General features: G+C 52.1%; 11 protein-coding genes across 11 annotated transcripts; 4 read left to right on the top strand and 7 right to left on the bottom strand.

The window, feature by feature from the left end:
* Positions 1-203: 203 nt before the first annotated feature.
* On the bottom strand, positions 204-1,514 carry Z520_11686 (uncharacterized protein; the record flags this gene model as incomplete). The annotated part of the gene is made up of 1 exon (XM_016782174.1): positions 204-1,514. The coding sequence occupies one exon, from the start codon at positions 1,512-1,514 to the stop codon at positions 204-206; it is 1,311 nt and encodes a 436-aa protein (XP_016626780.1).
* Positions 1,515-1,850: 336 nt separating this feature from the next.
* Z520_11685 (uncharacterized protein) lies at positions 1,851-4,665 on the bottom strand (the record flags this gene model as incomplete). Its single annotated transcript, XM_016782173.1, has 7 exons — positions 1,851-2,833; positions 2,914-3,109; positions 3,344-3,555; positions 3,608-4,252; positions 4,302-4,364; positions 4,446-4,533; positions 4,588-4,665. The coding sequence occupies 7 exons, from the start codon at positions 4,663-4,665 to the stop codon at positions 1,851-1,853; spliced, it is 2,265 nt and encodes a 754-aa protein (XP_016626779.1).
* A 77-nt stretch (positions 4,666-4,742) lies between these two features.
* On the bottom strand, positions 4,743-4,922 carry Z520_11684 (uncharacterized protein; the record flags this gene model as incomplete). The annotated part of the gene is made up of 1 exon (XM_016782172.1): positions 4,743-4,922. The coding sequence occupies one exon, from the start codon at positions 4,920-4,922 to the stop codon at positions 4,743-4,745; it is 180 nt and encodes a 59-aa protein (XP_016626778.1).
* A 383-nt stretch (positions 4,923-5,305) lies between these two features.
* Z520_11683 (uncharacterized protein) lies at positions 5,306-7,078 on the bottom strand (the record flags this gene model as incomplete). Its single annotated transcript, XM_016782171.1, has 2 exons — positions 5,306-6,442; positions 6,494-7,078. The coding sequence occupies 2 exons, from the start codon at positions 7,076-7,078 to the stop codon at positions 5,306-5,308; spliced, it is 1,722 nt and encodes a 573-aa protein (XP_016626777.1).
* Positions 7,079-7,614: 536 nt separating this feature from the next.
* Positions 7,615-9,304, top strand: Z520_11682 (uncharacterized protein; the record flags this gene model as incomplete). The annotated part of the gene is made up of 3 exons (XM_016782170.1): positions 7,615-7,830; positions 7,896-9,086; positions 9,143-9,304. The coding sequence occupies 3 exons, from the start codon at positions 7,615-7,617 to the stop codon at positions 9,302-9,304; spliced, it is 1,569 nt and encodes a 522-aa protein (XP_016626776.1).
* Positions 9,305-9,912: 608 nt separating this feature from the next.
* On the bottom strand, positions 9,913-11,607 carry Z520_11681 (uncharacterized protein; the record flags this gene model as incomplete). Its single annotated transcript, XM_016782169.1, has 7 exons — positions 9,913-10,050; positions 10,106-10,385; positions 10,445-10,680; positions 10,751-11,104; positions 11,133-11,162; positions 11,223-11,314; positions 11,367-11,607. The coding sequence occupies 7 exons, from the start codon at positions 11,605-11,607 to the stop codon at positions 9,913-9,915; spliced, it is 1,371 nt and encodes a 456-aa protein (XP_016626775.1).
* A 485-nt stretch (positions 11,608-12,092) lies between these two features.
* On the top strand, positions 12,093-14,156 carry Z520_11680 (uncharacterized protein; the record flags this gene model as incomplete). The annotated part of the gene is made up of 9 exons (XM_016782168.1): positions 12,093-12,201; positions 12,281-12,351; positions 12,410-12,589; positions 12,655-12,736; positions 12,794-12,894; positions 12,951-13,003; positions 13,066-13,525; positions 13,588-13,977; positions 14,049-14,156. The coding sequence occupies 9 exons, from the start codon at positions 12,093-12,095 to the stop codon at positions 14,154-14,156; spliced, it is 1,554 nt and encodes a 517-aa protein (XP_016626774.1).
* Positions 14,157-14,491: 335 nt separating this feature from the next.
* Positions 14,492-17,611, bottom strand: Z520_11679 (uncharacterized protein; the record flags this gene model as incomplete). Its single annotated transcript, XM_016782167.1, has 6 exons — positions 14,492-15,060; positions 15,140-15,378; positions 15,432-15,929; positions 16,044-17,158; positions 17,220-17,337; positions 17,394-17,611. 6 exons carry the CDS (start codon positions 17,609-17,611, stop codon positions 14,492-14,494), a joined length of 2,757 nt encoding a protein of 918 aa, XP_016626773.1.
* Positions 17,612-18,199: 588 nt separating this feature from the next.
* On the top strand, positions 18,200-19,314 carry Z520_11678 (uncharacterized protein; the record flags this gene model as incomplete). The annotated part of the gene is made up of 3 exons (XM_016782166.1): positions 18,200-18,571; positions 18,641-19,118; positions 19,172-19,314. The coding sequence occupies 3 exons, from the start codon at positions 18,200-18,202 to the stop codon at positions 19,312-19,314; spliced, it is 993 nt and encodes a 330-aa protein (XP_016626772.1).
* A 644-nt stretch (positions 19,315-19,958) lies between these two features.
* Z520_11677 (uncharacterized protein) lies at positions 19,959-22,031 on the top strand (the record flags this gene model as incomplete). The annotated part of the gene is made up of 2 exons (XM_016782165.1): positions 19,959-21,069; positions 21,127-22,031. 2 exons carry the CDS (start codon positions 19,959-19,961, stop codon positions 22,029-22,031), a joined length of 2,016 nt encoding a protein of 671 aa, XP_016626771.1.
* A 1,060-nt stretch (positions 22,032-23,091) lies between these two features.
* Positions 23,092-24,391, bottom strand: Z520_11676 (uncharacterized protein; the record flags this gene model as incomplete). Its single annotated transcript, XM_016782164.1, has 2 exons — positions 23,092-24,134; positions 24,190-24,391. 2 exons carry the CDS (start codon positions 24,389-24,391, stop codon positions 23,092-23,094), a joined length of 1,245 nt encoding a protein of 414 aa, XP_016626770.1.
* Between the last annotated feature and the right edge of the window lie 1,202 nt (positions 24,392-25,593).

The raw sequence follows: 25,593 nt of genomic DNA, 5'->3' as shown, positions 1-25,593 counted from the left end.
GATGCCGCCCTGTGCTCACCCCTGGTTCAGGCCAGCCTGTCCAAAAGCGGCGTTGACTTCTCGCAGTTCGAGTCTAGGATGGGGAAGTGTCGCTGGGTACTCGGTATCCTTTGCCTGGTTGTCCCAAGCGCCTTTCAACATGAGCCTTCGTTTGTACACGTACGTTGCATCACATTTCATTTCCTATTTCTTCAGAAGCTACTTCATTGGCAGCATTTCAAGTGATCATCACTGGATGGCGTTCCAGTTCCCCAGCCGGGCTGCTTGACTCGTTCCCTGGCCGCCTCCCGATCCAGCTTGTGGCCGCGTCTCCAGACTGCAGAGATGTCCAATGTCTTCTTGATGTCCTCGGTCGGATCCCCATCGACCAAGACCAAGTCTGCCAATTTCCCAGCCCCGACCACACCGCGGTCCTTCCAGCCATAAGCTTCGGCTGTTCTCCCCGTAGCGGCACGCAACGCCTCGACCGGCGAGAACCCGCACTCGTCCACAAGTAGCCACATCTCGTGGTGGACCGACACGCCCTGGCAGACACAGGGGCTCATGTCTCGAAGACTGTCTGTCCCAATGAGGACAGGGACTCCTGCCTTGTGCAGCGCCCGAGCCGCGTCGAGCGCCCACTGGGGATTCTTCGAAGCGTTCTTGACATAGCCCCAATTGCTCGCATCTCGACCGAGGGTGTGAACACCCAGGTCGCATGTGTATGTCTGCACCTGAGGAAGTTTGGCAAACTCAGTTGCGTAACAGTGGTTGCTGAGCCCCGCCAGGATGCCGAATGTCGTGACCACAAAGATCCCTTTCTCCACGCAGAGCTGAACGAACTCCTCCGACGGTGGCTCGTCGAGGAAAAGATGGGCCAGGCCATCGACGCCGGCTTTGACGACGTTGATCGCCGCCTGGTGTTCGTGGATATGGCAAATGGCAAGTCGATTGTGAGAATGCGCCACTTGCACAATCTTCTCCACCATATCCATACTCATCGTAGGGATCTCCTCGTGCCACTTCCGCGTGTCGACGACCAATTTGATAATGTCCGCTTTCTCGTCCTGCACGCGCTCTCGAATGAAGGGCTGAACCTGGTCCATCGACGCCATCTGAGGAAAATCGCGGATCACGCCTTCTTTGATCAGTGGAGAGGGCCAGCCTCCTGGAACAGTCATGCTGATTGAAGACGACTTGATGTCTGATATGTCCATGCGAGTCGCAGCCTCGGCTCGAAGCGGCAGCATATCCTCCGGAAAGGACATCAAATCCATTTCCGTGGTCACGCCCCAGATGAGTGCCTGCTCGCCCCAGGGACTTCGCGTGTGTGTATGGGCGTCCAGCAGTCCAGGGAGAAGCGTCTTGCCGCTTCCATCGACGACTTCGACATCCCACCGGTCGGAGAGCTTCTCTCCTGTATGCGAGACTTCCGCGATAAGCTCGTCCTGTATCAAAACGTCGGCGGAGTGGGGCAGAACGCGCGTGCCGTCGAAGACACGCACGTTCTTGATCAGAGTTCTCTTCGGATCCATTTCATCCAGCTGAATGAATCTCGTGCGACACGTAGCTGAAGGGAACGCTACCACTGCCGACTCCTTACAATTATATGTCGAAGTACCGTGACGTCGACTGGTCATCCTTGTTCCTCAACCCCAGAACACGGTTCTGGCCAGGGCGGAAACTGCGGGATTGAGTTGCGGTAGAGTTCGCGGAGTGGACTCCGCAAAACTCTACAGCTCCAGACACTGCGGCTTACGACTCGAGCCACTCAAAGATTGGGGAGGACGTTGAACAAATGCAGCTAAGAAAAAAGTTGGCAGTAAGGCTCTTGGTCACATGGTATACTTTCATTCTCGATATGCATGTCCTCAGTCAAAGAAGGGATTCTCCTCCTCGTTCCCAAATCCTGACTTGAGTACATATTCGACAGGCATGTTCAAGCCCAATGCAGACCACGACGCTGGGCCATCCGAGGCAAAATCCATCTCGTTGAAATCGCCGACACGGCTACCATGGAGGGCGCTGAATGACGCGAGCTCGGCGTACAGGTCGGCCAACGAGTTTGTCGAAGGGGTGCTATCGGTGCAAAAGTCTCTTTCGTTGGCAACGACCAACATTGCTCGACCTTCGCTAGCTGCCCGGTCGGAAACTTCTCGGCGCTCCTGCTGTTGGCTGCTCACTGTCGCCCCCTGGTTACGAGATGACCAGGACGGAGGCGTAGGAAACCGAGGCTGGTTGTATAATGTCGCTGCACGCGTCGAGGGCATGTGGATTTCAGACACGGCCATCGACGGAGGGTTTCCCAGTTGCTGCAATAGATCTTCCGGTCGCTGCTGCGGACCTGTTCTGTTCGACTGGTCGGGCAGATGTAACGGTCGGTGATGTTTCGATCTCGCCCTGCTGCTCTCCCATCTGCCGAGAAAGCTGCGCACCACTTGTGCACATCGCTCCGCGGCCTTCAACTTGAGTTTCTCGAATATGTCGATGCTCATCTCACAGTAACACCGCAAATCCCGTTGAACATTCGAACTGTCTTCCGTCTCGTTGCCGTGCATCCACGAGAGGGTCGAACCTCGCCGTTTGCGAGCATGGCTGTTGTCGTCGACCATCTTCATCATCAGCACCAGCACAGCCTGTAGACAGTAGAAGCAATAGTAAATCCATCGGCTCAGACTCGGTGCAATGCAGAAGATCTGGTGAATGTGCAGGATCATGTCACGCGCCGCGTCGACGCATGAGATCTGGTACAATAGCTCGAGATGGTCCCCGGTTTCCGCGTCGGAGCGCGTCTCGTCTGCGGTTTGCGGGTTGAGCGAGTTTCGAAGCAGAATGATTGTGGCGAGATTGTAGTCTGCAAGGATTGAAAACGCAGCCCATCAGCTGATGAAGTAGTGGACGACGCCATTTTTCCACGGTTGGGGCTCAACTTACGGATTCGCAGGCTACTGCGCTGCCGTGCTTTCCAGGTCAAGAGTGCCTCCTTGGATATCGAGCCTGACTCGTAGCGCTTGTCGTAGAACCGCAGATGCACCGGCAGCGACGCGTGCCATGTTCGAAGGTCGTGCCTCAGTGTTTCAACCGTCTCAGGGAACAACGGAGCCACAGAGGGTGTTCCCATCAGATTCAACTGCCAGTGGCCATGGATTAGTATAATTCCGAACCAAGACCAAAAGACGCGCTTTGGGCCAGAATACATACAAAGTTCAAGATCCGGTGGATGATCTTTGCGATTTCCGCCAGAGGCTGGATGAAATCCGTGGGGAAAACTTGCAATTTGGCCACGCCGTCGTGCTCTCGCTGGTGATTGATGTTACTTTTCGGAAACTTTCTCAGACTTAGACTGTCAGAAGGGGAAACATACAGAGTCGCTGGAGAAATCTGCCACTGATTCTGAAGCATGGATTGACATCGGTCTGCCCGAGTCCAAGCTCAACTCGACCTCCTGGATGTAGATTATCCACCATGTCCTTCGGGCCTCTTCGGCGTCGAAGGCTGGCGAGCGATAGTTCGACTCGATGCTCAACCCGATTGAAAATGCCAGCCGGGTTGCGATGCCTGTGAGGTTGTATGCCACTGAATGGTTTCGTCAGTCGAATCAAGTCACCCTAGAAGGTGGGTAACTTACAGTTGGGTTTAATGGCGTGCTGCGCATAGGCCCCCTTCGGTTCTGTCAGTATTCGGGCTCCTGCTAGTAGGATGGGAATACAAGCCATAAACATTGCCGCCTGGACGAGCTCTAGAGTGACAGCATCTAGAAGACGGCCCAGCAGTTTTTGAGCTTCTGCAAAGTACCATGAACCCCACAACGGGCTATCTTCTTTGTCGTCTTCATACTGAGCGCCGAGCGCCAATACCGCGTAGAGCAGGCACAAGAACTGGTTTCCGTCCTGATCTCCACGACCCAGCGTGAACGCCTGAGTGCCGTCGAAGAGGCGTCTGAGCTCTCCGTACTTCGCACGGAACCTGCTCACGTCGAGGACCGGAAGGAAATTGTGGATGGTGCGGAAAAAGCTTTCGACGTGTTGGTCTGTGATTTGACTTCGCAGGCGATATTGTTGACGCACGGTCGTGTTGGAGGGAATGACATAGTCGGAAAAGCCGGTCAGGTCGTTCAATCCTAACCCTGATGCATCTTGAACATGATCGATCACTGGAGGAGCTCGGGGACCTATGCAGAGTCGTTTTCCTGGTGGTGGAGAGTCTGTGCCGCCTTCGAGCTGCTTGATCCTCTTCTGGAGGGCTAAAGCGACCACGAATGTCGACGTTCGGCCTTAGGATTTGTGAGAATTGGGTAGATAAGCGGCTTTCCATATACTCACCGTAGTACTCAAAGCAGCCAGTTTGCTTGTTCAATTGTGCCAGCCATTTTTGAGTTTCGTGGACTGAGGTGATGCCTTCTTGCGCTGGTTTGGATAGTCAGCAACTCCAGCTTTTTTTTTAATGATGCTTGGTGTTTAACTTACACTCGTTTAGATTTTCGACGGTCTCTGGTCTGCTTCGATTCTTGACAGTTTGCTCTAATCGGTCCATACGTGTCAAGACTAGATCGAGCTTTCTTCGGATGACAATTAGCCAGTTGGTATCGATGCAGAGGCAAAAACATACTGCGACAATGAGTTGCTGGTCGACGAGGGAGCCACTGTGAACGTGCACGACTGTGACTTTCTCGAGCACTGATCGCATGGTTGGAGTCCATCGCACTGTAAACGATACCGGTCAGCGGTTGTGGTCTCTTGGAACAAATTCTGAGCTTGTAGGCTTCATACTTTGACTCTTTTTTCTCGACATCGTTCGCAAGCGCTCGGCGTCTTCTTTCGAGGTGGTTTGATAGGCTTAATAGATCTCTCAGCACTTTGACTTGGTCCTTCTTGCAGTGGATCATCGTAATCTTCAGTAATTTCCTGAGTACCGTCGAGCTCGTTCTCTCCGAGGGTCGTCATGTCTGAATAATTCATTGAAATCTGAGAGTGCTTGTAGCAGGATCAACAAGTTTATAGGCGAGCAGGATGAACACAGCGATTTAGAAGTCATACTGTAGACCGGTCTGCTCTGCGGCAATGGTCGCCGCTGGTTAAGTGACTATTGTGGCTGCGGACCACACTGAGTTATGCTACAGGCCGTGGCCAACTCTACTTTCTAAGCATGGGCGGCACGGTAATTAGTGCCAGTTTTAGCTCATTTTCAGACCCTAACGACCAGCCCCGGGGCGCCCCAATGGTCCCTCCACAGGGCCTTAGCTGTGGAGAAGGGTTTTGCACAAATATCACAAAGTTGAAGCATTTGCATTGTATTCTGAGGGAGGCATCAAACCAAAATTTTAACACTAACCGACAATCCCACTCATGTCGGTCTTCTCGAGAGGATCCTCCAACATGATGTCCTTCAGATAATATGCACGGTCCATTTCTTTGACATCGCGCTCACTGCAGCCGTTTCCAAACCATCCAAACGAATTTCCATCATTGTACGTATATTCGAAATCTTCCCAACGCGGAGCTGCCAGTGCCCGGATCGCATGTAAACTGGAACCAGGCCAAAGACCTGTCACTTTGCCACTGCGCCCACCAGTCTTGTACCAGGAAGAACACTCTTCGCTGTAGACCGTGCGCTGGAAGTATTGCTCGCAGAAGTCGGTAAAGCCGGCGACAGATGCCTTCGAAGGCTGTATAGTTCGAATGTTTGATCGCTGTATCTTCTCGACGCATTGCGCGATATATGAGGCGAAATACTCCAAAATGATCAAAAGGCTCCCGGCACCGAGAGCAGAGTTCGGGCCCAGCGACATGAAAAAGTTGGGAAACTGGCTGGTGGAAAGAGAGAGGTAGGTGTCTGGTCTATCAGCCCATTTCTCGTTCAGAACAACACCGTTTTGGCCGATTACTGGAGATCTGCCTCTGAAAGAGGTGTCGAAGCCGGTGGCACATACAATGGCATCAACTTCTCTCAGCTCACCATCCTCGGTGATAATCCCGGTTTCGGTGACTTTGCCAATCGGTGTTGCAATAACTTCGACATTGGGCTGGGTCAGCGCCTCCAAATAGCCAGGACCGGGAGTCAGTCGTTTACACAAGGGGGAGAATCCTGGTAGGAGGTGCTGAGCAATATCAGGTTTGAGCGCAAGACGGCTTTTCATGAGCGTTGTGAACTCTTCTTTGACTTCACGCTGCAAGGCGCTCCCGCGCATGGTGATGCTGTGACCAGACTGAAGCTCGGTCTCAAGAGTCCTCCGATATTGGAGGTACAGTGCTGGGTCTGCTCGCCAGGCGTTAATTTCTTCCGTCGAAAATTTGAAGTTGCTGCCAGTGCCAGCAGTACGCTTCTCGACTTCTTTGGCAGCCATTGGTGTGGCGATCCAGGTCTTGCCTCTAACGTAATGATCCAACTTTTTCACTGCTGGTTGAATGGAAGGCACAATTTGGATGCCGCTGGAGCCGGCTCCGATCACCGCAACCTTCTTGTCCTAATAGCTGATTAGCAACATGCAGAGCTGTTCATCTGCAGCGTTACACACCTTGTGGTCAAATTCAGGTCTCCAGGCCGCACTGTGAAGTAGCTCGCCTTTGAAGTCGTGCAAACCCTCAATTTGTGGCCATCTCCATTCATTGAGCAACCCAACGGCCGAGATGAGCACATCCGACTCATCAGTAAATTCGCTCTCGCCTTCGCCGGAACGTTGAATCTTCACCTTCCATTTGGATGACTCGTCGTTCCATTGAGCTTCGACCAATTTGCTTCGAAATTTCATATATTTTGTGACATCGTGCTTGGCGGCCACCTTCTCCCAATACTTTAGGATTTCTGGCGCCGTAGCATAGAACTGGCTCCATGCCGGATTTGACTCAAAGGAGAGCTGGTAGCAGTGTGCTGGGATGTCGCATGCGCAACCGGGGTATCGGTTCTCGAACCATGTGCCACCCAGTTGCTCATTCTTATCGTAGATGACAAGGTCCAGGTCCTCGACTCGCTTCTTCAGCTCGAGCGCGCAAAGTATGCCAGAGACACCAGCGCCGATTATGATGACTTTGATCTTTCTTGGCTCGTCAATTGACCGCTCTGAGATGACATTGGCGTGGATTCCGTTGGTAATGGCAGACATTTTGGCCGTGATAGTGATCGTGAAGGCAAAGATCTCGCAAATGCTCAACTATGTAGCACAACCCGAAATATGCATCTCGGAATGCTTCAATGTATTCCCAGTAACGTAGTGCCGCACGAACTCACGCAAACACGCGTGATCACCACAGCCCTGTTGGGCCGGGTTCCCGATCCAGTCGCTTCCTCATTCGGAAGGCAGGAGCCACATCGAGCGGCGGCGCACCTCCGCTAGGCTGCGGACACTTCGCCCGCAACCGTGCTAACGCGAAATGTAATATCGAGGATGGCACGGAGTAATGCAACGAACAAGTGCTAAGGATCCCAGTGGTACCGCGGCAGTCTGGTCCAGTCCGAATCGCCAGTTGTGACGAGACCTAGAGCTCAGTAGTCATCATTGTAGACTTGCAGTCGCGCAATTCGAGCGGTTGATTTACGGGCTAGACATAAAATACATTTGCCCGGGATCGTGCACGCCCCGTCGCCTGCCATATTCTCGACCAATTTTTCTCCTTGTAATCTTCGTGAGAACACGCCAATATGGCGGTCTTGAGTGTTTTGAATGTATCCCCACTCACGCAGCTTCTTATCCTGTTTGGCATTTGGTGCGCAATCGTGGGATATGTTGTCTGGCAGGTAGTTAGTCCCATTGATAGCCGGCGGCCACCGCCAGGGAAGGAATGGAAGCTTCCACCTGGTCCTCCCGGGCGCCTACTATTTGGAAATCTCAAAGAGGTCCAAGGAGGTCGACAGAGTGTAAGGCATTGGACAGAGCCTGCTTGTTATCGGGAAACTTGACTGACTCTTTATAGTGCTTGAAGCTCGCCGATTATGGGGAGATGACAACAGTTCGCCTAGGGTCTAGGCTGTGGGTGACACTGAACACCGGTCGTGTGGTGAAGGAGATCTACAACCGCCGCAGTGCTGTTACAAACGAGCGCCCAGACCTGCCTATGGTGGGTGGCTTGATTAGTCGCGACAATCGATCAGTACTCTTGCCAATTGCGGAATGGACTGAACGGCGACGAGTTATGCACCAAGTGCTCTCTGGCACAGCCATGACAAAATACGGTGAATATCAGGAGCAAGAGAGCTCCCAGCTCCTGGCAGAATACTATTACAACCCACACAAGTGGTACAGTCATCACGCTCGCTACTCCAATTCCGTCATTCATCGAATCACTTTGGGCGATCCGGTCCACACCATGGAACAAAAGATGCTTGATCTCCTCCGGGTTCAGAAGGCCTTCATCGTAAATCTGCCTCCATGGAATATATGGGACAATTTCCCGGCGCTGGCAAAGTTACCGAAAGTGTTCCAATGGTGGCGCAAGCCATTTGAGGTCATTGGTAAGGAGACCTTTGAAGTCTACAGCGCCTACTGGAAGCCATTCAGACAAAAGATCGAGGCCGGGCATGGCGCTCCCTCTTTCGCTCGGGATGTGCTTACCGGAAAGGAGGCCAAGTACAGCGGGAGCGATGAAGACGCCATGTATCTCGCCATTCAACTGATTGAAGCTGGAAGTGATACCACTAGATTGTCGCTCAACACTTTCATCATGGCGATGATCTGCCATCCCGAGGTTGTGAAGAAGGCCAGACAGGAGATCGATCAGATTTGCGGAGCGAATGCTGAGCGTCTACCGACGTTTGCCGATGAGCAACGCATGCCTTACGTCTCTGCCATGGTTAAAGAACTGATGCGATGGCGACCAATTTTTGACTGGACGCCCGAGCATGAGTGTTCAGTGGACCTTGAATTCGAAGGGTACCTGTTCCCCAAGGGCACCAATTTTGTCATCAATCACCACGCACTCTGTCTGAACTCAAGCGAATACCCCGAACCAGAGCAGTTTAAGCCAGAGCGATGGCTCGATGGCCACGAAACAGACGTCTTGCATGGACTTTGGGCATTTGGTGGCGGAAGACGGGTGTGCGTCGGATACCGTCTGGCACAGAAGTCATTGTTCATCAATATGTCTCGACTGTTGTACTGTTATGACTTTGAAGCTGTAAGTCTTGGTCAAAGGGTTATCCGTTAATTTTTGCTGATCCACATTGTGTGCAGGCTGGACGCATTGATTCGTACGAGCTCAACCACCATCTGCAAACAGAACCGTTTCCTGTACGCCCATCTATTAGAAGTCAGAAGCATGCCGAACTTGTCCTGAGGAGTGCCGAAGAATGGGATGTCCTCAAGCACGCAAAGGTTGTAGTAAAGGCGCAATGATCTTCAATATTTATAGTTGACTTGATGACTTGAATCTGGATTATGATGTTATGCTGGACAAAAGACGTTGCTGGAATAGCTACAAAGCATTTGTGCCCATCAATCAAATTGACTTTCCCGACCATCAACTGTGTCCTTGGTGAACGAGAAACCTGCCACTATATCTTTAGCTAGCAGTGCGCCGAGTCAAGACAGTATCAACAAGTCTTTTCCGGATAGTCTACCTACCATCACATTGATCGTTTAGGATACAAGATAAAAGTAAGGGTTAACCTGTATCTTTGTAACAACAATCCTTAACCTCTATTGCATTTTCTCCCGCTTCTCTACAATCACATTTATTCCTGTCTGCTTGGTGAACCAAGTACCATGCTCAACCCACGGCTCGTCAGGTTTGGACAACCGCAGTCGGAAGGTCCTCAAGATCTGCGGAATGATTTTATGTATCTCGCAGAGAGAAATCTGTTGCGTATGGCGCAGTCAGTCGGCGAAGCATAAAGATACTGATAGTTAGGCTGGGGTGACTTACGTTCTTGCCGATGCAAGTTCTCGATCCAGAGCCGAACTGGAAGGATGTCGTCAGAATCAGAGCGACAATCGTTATGTATTCAACTTGCCTGAAACATGTAGCGGTCCATGTCCTTTGCCTCTGGTCTGAACCAACGGTCTGGGTTAAAACTTTCTGCATCATATCCGAAGACGCCTTGGTCTCTGTGGACCACAAATGCATTGACGCCAACTTTGACCTATGGAATTTCAGCCAACTAATAACCCATGGAAAAGTGCGCAGGCCAAACTTACACCCTCGGGGAAGAATTGACCACAAATGAGACGTCCACTGGCCGGGACATGTCTTGGGAGAGTCATGCCCACACTGGGAAAGACTCGCATTGCCTCCTTGCATACCGCAACAAGGTATGGCATTTGCATGGCTTCGTTGAAGGTAACTGGGTTTGACAGGCGACCTTGTTTATCAGCTTCATCTATCTCTGCTTGTAATCGGGCATAGATAGCTTCATCTTTCATGACGTGGTAGAAAGCTGAGCGCATTGCGACGGCAGTAGTGTCACTTCCAGCACCCCTATTACAATTGTTAGACCTCTAGCTCGGTTAGGTTGTTGAAATGGATATTTTACCCACAAGGCATCAAAAGAATCATTAAATATTTCTTCGATGGTGAAGTCAGGTCTTTCGGCGTTTAGTGCAAAGAGATGGTTCAGGATGTCATCTCGGCCTGACGGATTCTGTTGACGATCGTGAACACACTTGGCTGCCATTTCGTTGAACGTGACCATCTTTTTGGAATGGGCACGGTAACCCGGCCAGAGCCAAACCATCAGCGGCTGGACCTTCTGTAGTATAGGCATAACCCCAAGCTACGATCAAAAGACCGTCAGCCTACCCCCGATTCTTCCGGCAGGGGAAGTCATTACGACCGAGACATACCACTGTGAAAAATGGGATGAGACCATCCAGGGTTGCCATGTAGCCTCCAACGTCACGCCTTTCTTTTAAGAAGCCAAACATTGACCCGTAGAACAGCTCACCTATAACGTCAAAGGCGAATCTTTGCAAACACTCGCCAAAGTCAATGACAGACTGTTCCTGGGCGCTATCATTCAAAGCTTTCATGAATTCTTCGACGCATAGGTTCATGTAGCCCTCGGACTTGACGATGTTTGTCATAGAGTAGATGTGGCTGACAAGTCTGCGCCGGAGAGCATGTCGCTTTTCATCCTTGAGCGAGAACAACTCTCCCATCGGTGCTTTCCGTAGTGGTAAGTGGATGAGCTCAGTCGGCTGGCAGGAATATAAACTCACTCTCTACTCGTGGGCCAAACGGATCGTAGAACTCGGTCTACCTCACTGCATTAGTATATAATGACAGCATGTCGAAGATAGATCTTCCAGCACGCACCTTCGTGAATCCTGAATTAACACCATAGATCTCTTTGATGGCTTGCGGATCGGAGATCGAGACTTCGTCGGGAGCAATCCTGACGAATTTGCCTAATATACGTAAGCATTGCGCAAAGTGTGTAGAGATCAACTGCCTTCTCACCATATTTCCGATGTAAGAAGGGCTGGTAGGTGTGCATGTCGGCCCGTAGGGCATGATAGACGAGCCATAGTCTACTGATAGAAGCTGGGAAAGGTCCCTTGATGTGCGAAAGTGTAGAGCACTTCAGCATGTAAAACACATAAACGAGGCATACCGACGTCAGCACCAAGAGAATGCGCGCAGCAATCTCCAGCGGTGACAGAGCGTCCCAGCGAAGAGCCTGACCGAGTTGGACGAGCATATTGCCTTACGTTTTCCACCAAACTTTCAGTGCCTGGGCTGGTCAGCAGGGAGAAGAATAGGCGCAACACGAGAACCCGCTGGAAATACCGGGGACACCAATGCAGTACTTAGACAAACCAAGGTGGCCACAGCCTCGCGCATCAGCGCCCCCGTCCGTCTCCAGCCTTTTCGTGGGGACCCCAATGCGGAGGAAGGCTCCGTCAGAAAGGGGTGGAACCTCCCCCGGGTTTCCCGCAATGCCGCATTGTGGCGGCAAGCACAAAGTTTACCAATTTGGGGGTGTGACCCGGAAATCGCGAGAAGAGAGCGAAAATCCAGTTTGTCTCCAGGTTGATGCCAAAGGGGGCATTGCTGTGGCCAGCCACATTGATTCTAAATGGTTCCAACGACATAAGAAGCTCAGACCCTTGTATGCTAGACTTTTTGAAAGGAGGCAACTCTTCTGTTCCTATCGCAGCCCAATTTCTGCCAATCAACACCACAATGTCGAGCAAGGAAGTTCCAGCAACGGTGCATCAGGAAACCGAATTTGCGCCGGCCAACGAGCGCGCAAAGGCTCATGGCCAGCTTGGTGCTGCGCATCTATTCATTGGTATGTTGCTTTGATGCTGAGTATGTCAATCGAAAACTCGACCATGTTCGCTAATCAGTACGGCTTTTCTCTCCTTCAGAGGACAGCGTGGGCAATGTAACTGGCAGAGTTCTGATACCCCGGCCAACCGATGATCCCAAAGATCCTCTGGTGAGCACGCCCCAGCCTGGCACTGCAAAGACAATATGCCAACAAGCGACTTCTGCAGACATGGACCCGTACGAGGAAGGAAATCGCTTTCTGGAGCATCTCCTATTTCATATTCCTGTCCAACTATACTGTCGCCTCCATCTCGCCAGGTCTGGTAGCTATCCAGGAGCATTTTGAAGTTACAGGCTCCTATGCCTCTTACTTTATCACCATGCCCGTCTTGTTTATCGGTATCGGGGTGCGTAAACTGTCGACTCCTATAGTGGATAATCAAGAAAGATCAGCTAACATGAACCCAATCAGAACCTTTTCTGGATTCCTCTATCTCGAAAGATCGGCAAACGGCCTGTGCTCATTCTCTCATCGCTCACCTTTTTCCTCTCTTGTGAGTTCAAAATTTTCTTTTCACCAGTCATGCTTTGAATGCTAACGAGACTCCCAGGTCTCTGGAGCGCCGTGGCCAAGTCTGGCGGCTCGATGCTCGGGTCCAGAATCATTCAAGGGTTCGGTGCAAGCTGCCCTGATGCCATGGGTCCCGCAGTGGTAAGCATGAAAGACCGACTCTGTCCCGCGACGCCTAGCCAACAATTTTCCATTAGGTTGCCGATTTGTTCTTCGTCCACGAACGTGGCCAAAAACTCGGCTGGTACACGTAAGCATTCCCCCGGCCATATACAAGTCCTGAGCCTCGCACTGACATTTTCCAATGATCAGACTCGTGATTGCCTTTGGCAATTCCTTCGGCGCCATCTTTGCTGGTCTGATCACCAACGCCACCCCGAACTGGAGATGGATCTTCTGGATGGACGCCATCGTCACCGGTGTCCTGTTCCTCCTGATGGTGTTCGCCATGCCAGAGACCAACTTCGAACGACCCACAGCAACAGAAATGGGCGAGACCGAAGACTTGGCACCGGTTTTGACCCAAGAGAAGCGCTCTCACTTAAGTTATGTGCAATCGTTGAAGGTCACAAGCTTTTACGACAAAAAAACGAGCTTGCTGAAACACTTCTGGAGACCGCTTACTCTGACCGTGTACCCTGCCGTCTGGTATGCCGGGCTGACTCAAGGTGTTGGTGTCGGCTGGGTCATCCTTCAACAAACCGCAAACTCGATCTTCTATCCTGCCTTGTACAACTACAGCGGCCTCGCCGTCGGAAACATCAATGTTGCTGTAAGTATTGTGGCATCGTAAACTTTGCAGTGAAGGCGTTCCACTAATTCCTCTTGTTCCAGAACATCATTTCCGCCTGTATCGCCTGTCTTTACGGCGGCATCGGTAGTGACATGCTCGTAGCTTGGATCACCAAGCGTAGGGGCGGCTACTTCCAGCCCGAGTACCGTCTCTGGGGGGCACTCCCGATCTTCCCTTTCGTGCCCTTGAGCTTGATGCTCTGGGGCTGTGCGCTCTACTACAAGCTCGATCCCTTCGTGGGTATCGCCGGCTTTGGCATAACCTATGGCGTGCTCTGCGCCATCTCGCCCATTGCCCTTACCTACCTGGTGGACTGCTATCGACCTCTCGCTGGTGAGACGCTGACGATCGCGACGGCGATTAAGAACGTTTTCGCATTCGGCATTTGCTTCGCCGTCGTCCCTTGGATTCAAAAGGATGGTTTCATCAAGGTATGTCATCTATACGTGATTCATACGCAATTCTTCTGCGACGTTCAAGGCTGACTCCTTTTGTCACGCAGGTTTCCGGCTATAGCACCTTGATTGAGGGCCTCATTTTTGTATCCACCATTCCTCTCTATATCTACGGAGAGCGCATTCGGAACTGGACCAGCAAGCTCAGCATTTGAGCTAATATCCAAGGGGAGGCTATAGTGAACAATTTAGCTGGGCTCACGCCATTCTGTCGTATATAGCTTGACCGTCCGCGTCCGCGAACGATATAGCGTAAATACTTGAATAAGTGTTCTCTGGGACACTTTCTGCAGACACATGTGCATATACTGCAACCAACCTGATCTCGTTCTCACCATTTTCACTTAGCCGTATCGCAAAAGCACGGCTTAACCTCGCCACCCTCATGGAATTTCACAAGAAAACACTCGGAAAGCCGAGCAGCAGCCCAACATTGTGGATGGACGACATATCATTCTGTACAAATTCCTCTAGCTATCACGTTCGATGCCTATCCCACGAACACATCCGCAATTGGTCCGTCGAATTCCATCTCGAATGGCGCTGAGGTCAACCACTCGAGATCCAGCGGACTCTGCATCCAGTCCGCCACAATCTCATTCATGCCGATGCCCAAATCAGGCGACAGGTTCATAGACATGTCCATGTGTTCGGCAGACATACCTGGCACTAGATGCTGGTGCTGATTTGAAATGTTGACGGAGGTGGTTGGAATCATGTCTGGCATTGCGCCTCTTTCAACGTCCCTATTTCCTGTTGCATGATCATGTCTTCGGGTGTTGTTCGCGCCAGCGTCCGAGCCAGCATGATTCGCAGCAGATTGCCTCGCGGAGCCAGCTGCGGATTGGGAGCTTAACCCTGCTCGTCTGGTCCGGAGTCGCTGGTCGATCAACTCCAGCACCCGAAGACAGCGCTGCGCAGAGACACTGCGGACTTGATACATTTTCAAGCTTTCCAAGCACTTCTCCCAGCTTTGCCTCAGTGGCACGCTACCTAGCAGCTCAAACGCATGCATGCACAGCTGGGCTGCCAGGAGAGCGGTGGCGCAGGTGTAAATGTCTTTTTGAGTTCATCAAGTCAGCCTCCACGTGCCATGATCAACAGCACACTCTTCACGCGTGGGAACAAGGGACCTTACAGAAGACATTGTACCACCACTCTGGCAACACTTCATTGTCCAGTCCCTTGTGGTAGTATATCAGGTCCGTCAAATCATGGGCGGCGGAAATGCACATGGTGGCCGCTTGAACAACCACTACATGCTGCAATTCCGACATCCTAACTTCTTCAGTTTCGTGGCCGCGTGCCTTGGATTGACTTAAAGCGCACAGCTGGAGAAGAGCCGGCCGGAACAGCATGATGCGGGAGTGGAGATAGCTGAGCCATGGTCAGATCGTTGACAGGCACGAGCACGATGACAGAGGACTTACCGAGCTTGGAGGACGTTTGCTTGCCTTGCATATACCTTCATGATTTCGCTATTTACGGGACGAGTTGTGGCAACGTGAAGCTGTTTGTCGGGAGATGAAGCAACCCGCAGGTGATCGGGCAACTGCTCTTGCCAAGCTCTCAAGGAATCCTCCAGCTCCAACAGTGCCTGGACATCGGCAGGGGTAAGTTTCCTAGTTTGCTTGTGGCCGGCGAAGCTGTCCGCGCCGGGTTCGCCAGGTTGTTGGGAGCGGTCAAGCGGCAATGAACTGCCATCGGCCTCGCGATAGAAAGTGCTGACGATCATCTTGAGGATCTCCGCATGCTTGAGAGTCTGGAAATAGAAGGCGAGATAGTCTGCAGAGTTGCACAAATTGGCAGCATCCGTTTCAACCTGGGAAGGAGCGGGTTCATTTGACAGCGCAGAGAATGCTGCAGACCATTTGGCAGAGAGATTCGATTCAACCATTGAGGGTCGGCCGTACGTCATGGCCAATATTCTAGCTCATTACCGTCAGCGATCTCTCCTTCTTACAAAGGGCATATGCGGGAAAGATCAGGATGGCACAACACACTCTGCCGCACAAGCGTGCTTCTATCCTGGTGAAACTCACCTGTCAAAAAACACACAACCACCCCACAGACGCCTTCTCAAATTAATCTCGTTCTCCTTTTTGCGGTCGAGTGGAAGCTCAGACCGAGAAGGAAGTTGGGCATCGAGATGTAAGCCAATAGTCTGCGCAGCTCGAGTAGCCGTTGCGACGCAATTCCAACACCCTCCAGACATCTCGCTGGTCTGTATGTACTGTGACATCAACAAGAACGTCTGGACCAATTGCACACAGCCATGGGCCATGATATTGAAGTCAAGCTCCAGAAGTCGCTTTGCTCGCTGGTAGAATGCGTCACCATGGATGCCTCTCTCGGCTGGGTCAATATCAGAATGAAATTGAGAGCCGAGTGCAAACACCAGGTTGACAATGCAGTGAAAGAGGACATTCTCCGAACGCACAGCTCTTTTGAAGAGACGTATTTGTGTCTCTCTACTCTTCATGGAAGGATACTGGGCCTGATACTGCGCAAATTGATGAGCCAGGGGATCACGGGAGGACGGGGACCACAACTCTTCGTAGCGACCGTCGAAGGCTTCTCGATTTAGAAACGGGTAGAGGCAATGAACCCATTTCCAATACGATGCAACGAGATCGTTTGCGTCCTGCCGCGATGGGAGTGAAAACACGTCATACTTTGATTGCGATCGAACTCGGCGACGACTTCGAATTTGTCGGAGACCGTTTGCATGCAACACGGGTGAAGTCTGTCCTCTGTGCGAGGAGTGGGATTCTGAAGACAGGTCGAAAAGCGTGGGCGATTCGGTTATCTCACTGTCGGGTTCTTCACCAAGAGGGTTTTCCACCGACATGTCAAGGACATTTTGAACTTGATTCATGAAGCTGAGGGTCGATGATATGCCAAAGTAAACGCGGCCTTCAGGAGCGTTACCGACTACTTCATCGTTTGCGTCGCCGGAACAGGCGCCCATGGCGTCGACGCGACCATTGATAGGAAACTCATTGTTGTCCGAGTCCTCAGCATCTCCCGTGGGAGACAACGGTAAGGCAACTGGATAGTCTGATATGATGGCTGTCTGAGAATGGCTGTCTGGTATGGAGGCAGGACCGTGGATTGGGGGAGCTTGTTGGGGATGCTCATTAGGCTTCACCCAGGCCTGCTCAAGTCTTAGTCAGGAGAGCATGAAGCGTGGATATGGACAGGAGCTAAGAACAGACCTGCTCAAAGGGAGCTTGGTGTGGGTTGCCAGAGGGACGCTGGGGAAAATTGGGCTCCCCAATGGGGTTGAAATTGCTTTCCAGATGGCTTATGCGCTCGAGCAGCTGTTGGACGTATCTGCTATGCTGTCAGCCAGAGCACCGCGCGATACCCACCTCAGGCATCGTACATACCGTGAATTCGACTCATCAGTGCCCCTCCGCGAGGTATAGATGCACGGAACGGTGGCCTTCCTCTTCGCACAGGTCCCACAGATGGGCCGAGCTCCGTCGCATTTCCTCTTCCGCCTGCGGCAGTCTTCACACGCAAGCGCATCCTTGTACTGGCGGCGATGCCTGGCCTGGTCTCCGGGCAGAGGAGGTCTTTCGGCGGCGGACATAAAAGTCGCCATGCCGTCAACAGACGGGCGGAAATCAGGTCTTTCGCTGGAACCCAGCTCGCGCGGAGACGGTGTTCCCCAGCCATCAATAAGTACTCCAGCTCCGCAAGACTCCACAAGTTGCTACACTGTTCTCTGGGGCAGTCTCCACGGGGCTCGCTACCAAAGTTTGCAGGGTCATGACCCTTTCGATCCCAGGTGATTGGTCCCGGCGCCTGTCACTCTGATGGAGCTCCCCAGTAGCACGAGTCGTCGAGCTTCTAGGGCAGCCACACCCCGTCATTTTGGCGTGGGGTCGAGGAAAGTTACCTGGCAATGCCGGCGGCCTCTTCGTCCGCAGCGTGCGGTAAGATTAGCTAATATACCCCCATGCTGGTAGACTGGCTACCGGTGTCGCGTGAATGCTTTCCTGGTCGCGCTCCAAAATGGCCGAGTATCCGGAGGCGCGAAATAGTCCAAGAAATAAATACTGTCGAGGGCCAAAATAGTTGGGGGAAGTCCTTGCGGGAGTTATTTTGCGCAGCTACGCGAAAAGAAATCATTGTAATACCCAGATTTCACAAGTTCCATCCTTTTCGCTCGAATCGATCAAAGCCCACCATGGCGAATAAAGTGTTCACCGTGGACACCCACACCCATGTCGTACCAGAAATCTGGAGAGAAATGCTGATTTCTGCCGGCTACGCAACGAAGGAGGAGAACGGTACGGCCATCTACGTAGACGGCTTCCGAACCCCCGAGTTCTCAATCGAATCATACGTGAAGAATCGGGAAGAATGGGGATACGACTATTCAGTCATGAGCATCACTTGCCCCGGCGTCTCGCCTCTGAACGGCAACGCCAAAGCCAAGAAATTGGCCCGTGATTTGAACAACCAGATGGCAGAATGGATTAAGCAGCATCCCAAGACATTGGGCGCATGGGCCTGTCTTCCTTTGCCAGATGTAGAGGCAGCGGTTGAGGAGGCCAAAGTAAGTACCCACTCGAGGCCCCAGCATGCGTCTGAAGCTGTTGCTAAATCATGGTGTTTTTGTTTCCAGTACTGCCTTGACGTGCTAGGCTTCGACGGTATCGGCGTGTACTCAAACTATAACGGTCGATACATTGGCCACGAATTCCTCGATCCCCTGTTTGAAGAGCTGAACCGACGAAAAGCCACCGTCTTTGTTCATCCGACCGCACCCGCCGACGAGGTGAAGCTGCCGGGTGTGTCGTCGCCCGTGATCGAATACTGCTTTGACTCGACCAGGGCAGTCGCCAACATGCTTTGGACCAAAGGCCGCCAGCGGTTTCCCGACCTCAAAATAATCTTCTCGCACGGCGGAGGAACTCTTCCCTTCCTTGCCGGCCGTTTGGCTCTCCAGACCACCTTCCCATTCCACGGAGGTTGGGATTTCGACAAGTCAATGGAGGTTTTGAAGAGTTTTTATTACGACCTGGCTGTTGGCACATACGAGCCTCAGCTGGCCGCACTGACGTCCCTGGTGGGAACAGACAAGCTCCTCTTTGGCTCAGACTGTGAGTTCCAGAAAAACAAACCCTCTGTTTTCAGTGGCTAACTGATCGTGTAGTCCCTCACCTTCCAGCTCACAGACTGCAACAACACGAGGACGGCCTTACAGCATACAAGTTCTCCGAGGAAGACACAAAGAAGATCCGTGGTGAAAATGCCTTGGCGATCCTGCCAAAAATAAAGGCCAAGCTCAACAAGTAGAGAATAAAATGGCAGCTTTTTAAACATGAAATCGTTGTTCAGAACGTGATAGAGTGCTTCAGACGTGTGTAATGAGAGGTCGTCATGGCGCATTGGAAATGCCCTTTCGGGAGCTGTACACTATCCCTTCTTCAGACAGTAAGATCTGGAACGTAATGGCTCCAGCGAGTTTGAGAAACGAGGCCAACTCATTCTGGATCACGTTATCATTCGCTGCACAGGTGATGCTCTGCGTTCTTCCGAGTTATCCATTAGGTAGTAAAATCTCCTTGATTTCGGAACAAGGAAAAAGGGCAGGCGAGGCGTGCTGTCGGGATTCCCGCAGGTAGTGCGCGGAGGAAAGACCACGACCTCCTTCCCTCCGCTGCTTGCGTTCTGGACGTGACTGTGGGTACGGTCCCACGTTCAGGTTTCTGTGCTGGTCGGGAGGGCCCAGACGGCGCCGGGCAGCGCTGCCAAAGAGCGGCATAGATGTGTGAGCTTTGGTTGTAGTGTGACAATAGCTTGTCGGAGTCAGATTTTTGACAGACACGTATCTGATCGTTTGTCGTGAGGTAGGGTGTAACAACACCCATTTCCTGCTTGTGAAAGGTCCTCTTAGTCGCGCTGTCTCTCAACACTTCATCAACTGGCTGTAAAGCGCAATGGCCAAAAAGGTTTCGAAGATAGATGTTCTCATTGTTGGTGCAGGCCCGGCAGGGCACATGCTGTGCACTTGGATGGCACGAATGGGCATCAAGACTAGGATAGTTGATAAGCGATTCGACCGAGTCAACAGCGGACAGGCAGATGGCCTCCAAAGCAGGACCTTCGAGATTTTGGACTCTTTAGGCATTGGCCAGGATATTTGGAGGCAAGCCAACCATATGTTAGAAATTCGATTTTGGAACCCCGACGAACGGGGCGCGATTCATCGATCCGGCATGATTGTCGACACAAGTCCCGGCCTCAGTCGGTTTCAACAAGCTACCCTTCACCAGGGCATTATAGAAGACCACTTGATGGGATATGTCAAGCAACATAGTGACATTCAGGTCGAGTATGGCCTCATGCCGGAAAGTTTGAGCATCGATACCGAGCAGGCAGGCAATCCGGACGCGTACCCTGTTTCTTGTACTGTGCGACAACTCGTTAAGGAGAAGCCTTCAGATCAACCGAATGAGCATGGAGGATCCTCGGTTCCCAACGGGCTATATCGGAGCAATCTGGCCGCAGATACCACCGATCAAATGCTTCAATCGGCCAAGGAAAACGAGTCCTCGAGCACCGAAGAGATCCTGGCCAAATACGTGGTTGGCTGTGACGGGGCACACTCATGGACGCGCCGCCAAATCGGTAGCGTGATGGAGGGCGAACAAACCGATTTTATCTGGGGCGTTCTCGATATAATTCCCATCACCAATTTTCCAGACATCAGATACCGTTGCGCCATCCACTCTGCAGCCGGCAGCATGATGGTCATTCCCAGAGAAAACAAATATGTTCGCCTGTACATCCAAATTACCCAAACGGACGAGTCTGGCAAGGTCCTTGATCGCCACCAAATCAGCCCGAAGACCCTCACTCAAGCTGCACAAAAGATTCTGAGTCCGTACAAGTTCAGTTTCAAACATTGTCACTGGTGGACTGCATACCGAATCGGCCAGAGAGTGGGTTCCAAGTTTTCTGCCAACCGGAGAGTATTCCTTGCTGGGGATGCTGTACACACACATAGCCCGAAAGCGGGCCAGGGAATGAATATTAGTATGCACGACAGTGAGTAACCACTCCTTGTTCCTTATGCCCTTGCTGACCAAGGTTCGCGACATAAAGCCTTCAACTTGGGATGGAAGCTTGCATCCGTCATCCAAGGTCGTTGCTCACCATCCCTGCTTGAAACTTATGACCTTGAGCGGCGTCAAATCGCCCAGGAGCTGATCGATTTCGATCACCAGTTTTCTCGTCTGTTCTCGGGACGTCCCGCTCAGGATATTCTGGACAAAGAAGGCATCGATCTGAAAACGTTTCAGGATGTCTTCGAAAAGGGTAATCTCTTTGCCAGCGGCATTGCAGTCAACTATAGGCCAAACATGATAGTCATCAAGCCGGGAAAATCGGAAGCTGCTGAGAAGGGCAACGGGGCAGTCCAACATGTGGAGGATGCTAACGGCTCGACGTATGCCAGTGACGGCGGAAAGCGTCTCTCCAACATTGAGATCGGGTCACGTATGCCGAGCCACAAGATTTTGAATCAGTCAGATGCAAGGCCTTGGCATCTGCAAGAGCTCCTCCCGAGCAACGGAGCATGGCGGATTCTGTTTTTCGCGGGCAACATCCTGGACGAAGCACAGCTGAGCCGGGTCAAGACATTTGCTGAAGCCTTAGACGCTCCATCCTCCTTCCTGAAGAAACACACGAAGCTGGTTGAAAACTGGAGCTCGGTGTTCGAACTGATCACAATCCACTCTGCCCCACGTGTCAAGGTAGAGCTGCTTTCACTACCGGATATCCTCCATCCATGGTCGGATGAATTCGGCTGGGATTATAACAAAGTATTTGTCGACGACATGTCGTACCACGAGGGTCATGGGCAAGCATACAAAAATTACGGCATCGATGCATCCAAGGGTTGCGTCGTCATCGTGCGCCCAGATCAATATGTGAGTTGGATTGGTGAAATGGAGGACGTGGAGGAGATGAATAAGTTTTTCGGGGCGTTCATGCTGGCTTCATCATGATTTCTATCACATCGAAGGTGATGGTAGTCCACCTTAATGATTCAGCCAATGGGGTTTGGTTATATATAAGATCCCCGAACAATCGTCGCCCACGACTTTTTTACTAACTTATCACTCGCCGCTTTGCTCTCCCGCTAACGACTATTGAGTTGAATAACTCCCTCATCCGCTGTCTTCCACTCCCTTCCTCTCTTTCGTTCTCACCACCTACTCCCTTCTACTGCCTTACGGCTCTAGCCCGCTCCTACGGTGTTCCTTCGCCTCCTATGGATTTAGAGAGCCAACGCAGAGGTGCAGGGCAACTCCCACCGCTTTTGGAGGCGAATCTCCCACGACGCCAATAACGCTAATATGACCTGCTCCCATCCCATATTAGCTCCCCACCCATGTGACTTCTCAGGATCGCTCACATAGTGTAATGGGGCGGTGCGAGAGACCAGAGGGAGTCTTGACATGCTGGTCTTCGCATTAGTGCCAAGCAAGCAAATGGTCATTGGATATGCCACCATTGAGATGGCCTATATGCTTTTTCAACAACAGCAGAGAGACCTAAGCCGAAGAGACCTCTGAGCCCGAACTGTCTTCCGCAGTTTGGCATCAGGGCAAGCTCTCTGTGGCTCGCGCAGTGCTCGGGCGGGCTTCCCCGTACTCTGCCGTGACTCCCTCGACGCTCTCCCGTGCTCGGCCAGGCTCCCCCGATGCTCCGTCACGTGCGCGATTCAAGCGGCTTCGCTCCGTTTGCCGAATGAAATTGTTCATGGAAAGAAGCACAGTTCGGGGTGTATATAAAGTATATATATATATCGCGGCCTCTCCATCCGTTGCTTGCCGTTGATACTCCTCTTGACCCGCTAAAGCTTGGAAAACTTAAGCTTAAATCAATAAATACGCCGCCCATTTGCTCTAAGCGAAACCCTTCCTACACTTTGTGCGCTGCAAACCCTCGAAAGCCCAACTCGCGTCAAGACAGTCCGACCTGCGGAAGAATATAAACGATGCTGAAAACGACGACAACCCGCACAAACTCGACATAGGTGCCCCCCATCCTCCCTCGGTGCGCTTAGAAGTTCTCGTTGTGAGATGGCACACCAAATAGACAGGTAGGATAGACCCCCGGAGTATCACTCTCCAAAAATCCATCAAAGTCGACGTTGGAGAAGTCCTGACCCGCTGCAGCACATGCTTGCGCGTTGTCCGCAATGGCCGCGATGGAGAAGCCAAACCGGCCCTCGAGGTCGCCCATCGCGTTCGGATGGTCAATTGTCACGGCAGTGGGGATGGTGCCGTCGCCCTCTGGGAGCCCGAAACGGCGGCATTGCGAGCCGTCTGCCGACAGCGTGTCCTCGGGCCCGCTGTCACAGTCGGCCACGATATTGTCAACGATCTGGAGCATTTGGATCTTGTTCATGGCCTCGGCAAGGAGGAAAGTGCGTAGGTTCTGCGCCATGATGGTCGCATAGTCGGACTGACTCGGAACAGGGTTGAGCTGCACGCCACCAAGAAGGATCTGGGCACTCGAGTCGTCGGGCTGGGCGTCGACAAAAACGGCTTGCAGCTGGTCCATGATAGCGGCTTGGACGTTGGGGACGGCGTTGTCGAGTAGGGTTTGTAGGATCTGGGGCTGATCTTGCAGAGTCTGCGGGGCGTCGTCGACATCCTGCTGGGCTTTGTCCACGACCTTACCGGCTATCTTCTTGAAGGTTTTGAGCACTGTTTTGATCGCCGCGACTTCGGCACCTGCACCGGGGATAGGGATGAAGTCCAGGGACAGGTCTACCAGTTTCAGAAGGGTGGAACGCGATATCGGCAGAGGTTGGGGCGAGATGTCGTTGACCATGGCGGCGATGTAACCCTCAGAAACCAGCTGGTCGTGGGCGTCTTGTATGGCATAGTACATGTTCCTCAAGTTGTTGTACAAGTTAATCCAAGACTGGACGATGAAGCCGACTTGTGGATTGGAGAAAGTATCGCAGAAAACGTTGTCGGGAAATGGTCCAGGGATCAAGCAGGCCCCTGGGTCGTTGAAATTGGTGCAATCAAAGGGGTCATTGGTGAATTGGTTGGTATTGAACTGCGCGACGAATTGCTGAGGAAAGTTTGCAGCTGCGACTCCAATTAGACTGGTCCCTTTGTGAAGGAAATGGTGACCGCTGCTTACATTGGCCAAAGCCAGGGGTGCCGGTCACAACGGCGTCAATATCGTTGGCATTCCAGTTAGCCGGAGTCAGGTCTGCATCTCCGCAACCAGTGGTCAATGTCGGGGTACTGTCCTGTCGGCGATCGAAGCCCCTTGAGGAGACTTTGGAGGAGAGGAATGCCAGGAGAAGTGACGCTGACGCGAAGAATGATGCAGAATACATAACGAGAGTGTGTTATCGATCAAAGAAGAGTAAAAGAAGTGAAACTATTTAGGAAGTGCAAAGGAGTGGAGAGAGATTGCTTGTTGTTGAATGCTTTAGGAAGTAAACGGTCTAAACAGTAAAGATCTGGCCCTTCTTATATTTGCACGGGCATAATCTATATACACAGAAAGAACATACACAAGTACATACCTGTACTATGTAGTACGGTTGCATTGCCACTGCTGCGGTGGTGGAAGGCCGTCAACTTTTGGGAGCGCCCAATAGACCTTTCAAGGAGCTCCACTTGAGAGGAGCACTTTGGTACCGATATGTAAATAGCATCGACACAGTAAGAGAAAAGACACATTATGCTCGGCCTTAATGAGCACACAGCAATCCAGGGAGTGTGCAAGGGTAATTGGGGAGCTGAACAGGAATACGAGCCCCACCGACGAATTAGGCAACTTTCTGAAAATATACCTACCAGTCAAGTGGCAAGAGAACAGGGCAAGATTCACCATATCTGGGGGCTTTAAGGTAAGAAGAAATACAAGTGGAGCACACCGCCGAACTCAGCCTCCACCGTTGCCGTCGATATACTGCTTTCACGTTTTGTGGTTGGAGCATGTCGCGGCTGCTGCCGGCTCCTTGAGCCAGCACTGCTTGACATGCCTCTAGCAGATGACTCAGTAAGGGGCGCGAATGGCGTCGGAATGAAGAGATGATGTTTTGCTCTGTCAGCCGGCGCTTGTTGAGCATTTAGCAACGCCTCCAGGCCGTTGGTAAGGCAGAAGAAGATGCGACGTTGTGTTCCGCTGTTGTAGGGCGTGCTTCAGTGGAGCTGCATCAGTCTCCAGCAACACTGGAAAAAGCATTTTTATCCCTTGCCGCCGCGGTGGCTTTGCCTCGTAAGGCTGGAAGATGCCGGCTGTGGTAGTTTGAATGTGTAGTAGTAAGCCTCCATGGCCCATGAGTCAAGGTGCGAACTGGGATATTTGAGGCCGGATATGTTCTGACGCTTTACCGGATCGTATCATTTGGCGTCGGAAGCGTTCCCAGGTGGCTAATGCAAGGACCTGCTAAGTGGCGCAGACAGCCTCACCGCTCAGGCCACTGGCATCGCAGGTCTCAAGGGGCATTCTGGAAAGGGTAGAAGGGTCAGCAGGCATCAGTCCGAGGCAAAAATATATCAGGCCGCGTCGCAGTTGCAGTACTAGTAT

The sequence above is a fragment of the Fonsecaea multimorphosa genome, assembly GCF_000836435.1.
Source record: "Fonsecaea multimorphosa CBS 102226 unplaced genomic scaffold supercont1.41, whole genome shotgun sequence".
NCBI lineage: Eukaryota > Fungi > Ascomycota > Eurotiomycetes > Chaetothyriales > Herpotrichiellaceae > Fonsecaea > Fonsecaea multimorphosa.
This window is presented reverse-complemented; position numbering and strand designations above follow the sequence as displayed.